The sequence below is a fragment of the Numida meleagris genome, unplaced genomic scaffold, assembly GCF_002078875.1.
Source record: "Numida meleagris isolate 19003 breed g44 Domestic line unplaced genomic scaffold, NumMel1.0 unplaced_Scaffold295, whole genome shotgun sequence".
In the NCBI taxonomy this organism is placed as follows: domain Eukaryota; kingdom Metazoa; phylum Chordata; class Aves; order Galliformes; family Numididae; genus Numida; species Numida meleagris.
In genome coordinates, this window is record NW_018364541.1 from 64,754 (window position 1) to 66,992 (window position 2,239).

Here is a 2,239-nt window from a genome sequence, read left to right on the forward strand (position 1 = left end):
TACCCACAGGGACAAGGCTGCTTCCTTCAGACAGAAAGGGCAGAGGCTCTCATGGCAAACTGAACCTCCTGAAATGTAGATCACATCATGGAGCTGAATGAACACTTTGCACAGAGAAAGACTTGTCACCAACTTTTGTTTTCCTTGGACACGTTCTTGTGGCCAAAGGCAGCAGATGCCCAACAGCAGCTCCATCAGTGAGATCCTCCTCCTGGTGCTCGCAGACATGCGGCAGCTGCAGCTCCTGCTCTTCTGCCTCTTCCTGGCCATCTACCTGGCTGCCCTCCTGGGCAACGGCCTCATCAGCACAGCCATAGCCTGCAACCACTGCCTGCACACCCCCATGGACTTCTTCCTCCTCAACCTCGCCCTCCTGGTCCTGGGCTGCATTTCCACCACTCTCCCCAAAGCCATGGGCAATGCCCTCTGCGACACCACCACCATCTCCTACACAGGATGTGCTGCACAGGTCTTTTTCTTTTTGCTTTTGTTTTCAACAGAGTATGGCATTCTCACCATCATGTCCTATGACTGCTACATTGCCATCTGCAAGCCCCTGCACTACAGGACCCTGGTGGACAGCAGAGCTTGTGTCACCATGGCAGCAGCTGCCTGGGGCACTGGGGTTCTCCATGCTGTGCTGCACACTGCCAGTATATTTTCACTGCCACTCTGCCACGGCAATGCTGTGGAGCAGTTCTTCTGTGAAATTGCCCAGATCCTCAAGCTCTCTTGCTCTGGTTCTTACCTCAGGGAAGTTGGACTTGTCATATTTGTTGCATTAATCTTTTTTGCTTGTTTTGTTTTCATGGTGCTGTCCTATGTGCAGATCTTCAGGGCCGTGCTGAGGATGCCCTCTGAGCAAGGACGGCACAAAGCCTTCTCCACATGCCTCCCTCACCTGGCTGTGGTCTCCCTCTTTGTCAGCACTGCCATGTTCTCCTACCTGAAGCCGCCTTCCATCTCCTCCCCATCCCTGGATCTGGTGGTGGCACTGTTATACACAGTGGTGCCTCCTCCAGTAATCAACCCCCTCATCTACAGCATGAGGAACCAGCAGCTCAGAACCCCAAAGAACCTTTGGGGTTCTTTTTTGAGACTTTTGAAACCTCGGGACAAGGATGCTCGCAAGCCAAGAGCCCCACACCTCTCTTGGCTGGACCAAAGCTGGAACCTGGACCAGTGATCACCGTCTCTATCCCTCTCTCTATCTTTCTTTGTTCCATCTCTCTCTTTTCTTTCTCTTCCTCTCAGAAAGATGTTAAGTGACACAAGGCTTACTTGGATGTCTTGTAACATCACAAAGTTTAGCTGCGCATGGAAATAACTGTAGAAGTGCCAGTACCTTTAAGATAATTGCAGTGCAGAGATTCTCCCCTCCCTCCTTCTGTGTGTGGGGCGTGACACGTTCCCTCCTGACAGTCCTCAAGGCAGGGGCAGAAGATGCCTCTCCCTAAACTGGACTCAGGAATTCTGGACTCACGGGGCTGCTCTTGGAAAAGTCCAATTGCTTTGATGGAGTTCTCTGTGGATGGAGGGGACAGTTACACAGTCCCAGGGCAACCTCTGAGGCAGGAACGTCCAACTTGCTGGCTTGCCTGGGCTACATTTAGTGAGCAGAAATTGTCTTGGGCTGCACGTATGTAGGTTGCTCCAGAAGTAATGCCTCCTATTTATTTCCATGGAAACAACAACAGCTGGAATGAGCACAGTAATGTTGAGCAAATTCTCAGCTACAGAACGCTATATTTCAGCTGAGTCATCACCATGAGCCATGCATTTTTCGTCAGTGATGAACACGATATAGGGTGGCTTAGCAGTAGGGATCAGAATTTTTGCTTAAGAACCAATATGTTACTTTAGTATAAGGAATCAATGTGTGCTAGGCCTACAACTTTCCAGTTGAGCATTGCTTGGTGTGTGATCAGCCTTCTTCTTCTCAAAGATACTGCTACACAGAAGCGCTCAAGTCACAGTAAGACTACTTTTATCTCTGCATGCACCAGGTGCAAGGACTTTTTCTTGGGTTTCACATTCGTTGTTTTGAACTATAGTCTACCAAGATAGAAAGTTGCTCATTACGGCACAACAAGCAATGGAAACTTGCTAATGAGGGGAAAAACAGTGAATTTCAGCCAAAATTCACTGTGATTAAGCGGAAGGAGAAATAAGGGGGAGGAAGCAAATCGCTGCACCACTACCTTCGATGCAACTGTGCATGCGCAGAGAGACGTTAGCG

The 2,239-nt window shown here is 49.6% G+C and overlaps 1 protein-coding gene across 1 annotated transcript; it reads left to right on the plus strand.

The window, feature by feature from the left end:
- Nucleotides 1-1,186, plus strand: LOC110391087 (olfactory receptor 14J1-like). The gene has a single exon (XM_021382807.1). It carries the CDS (start codon nt 98-100, stop codon nt 1,184-1,186), a length of 1,089 nt encoding a protein of 362 aa, XP_021238482.1. The 5' UTR covers nt 1-97.
- The last annotated feature ends 1,053 nt before the right edge of the window (nt 1,187-2,239 follow it).

Coding starts and splice junctions, on each gene's coding strand:
- LOC110391087 (XM_021382807.1), top strand. CDS start 98: ATGAACACTTTGCACAGAGAAAGACTTGTCACCAACTTTTGTTTTCCT.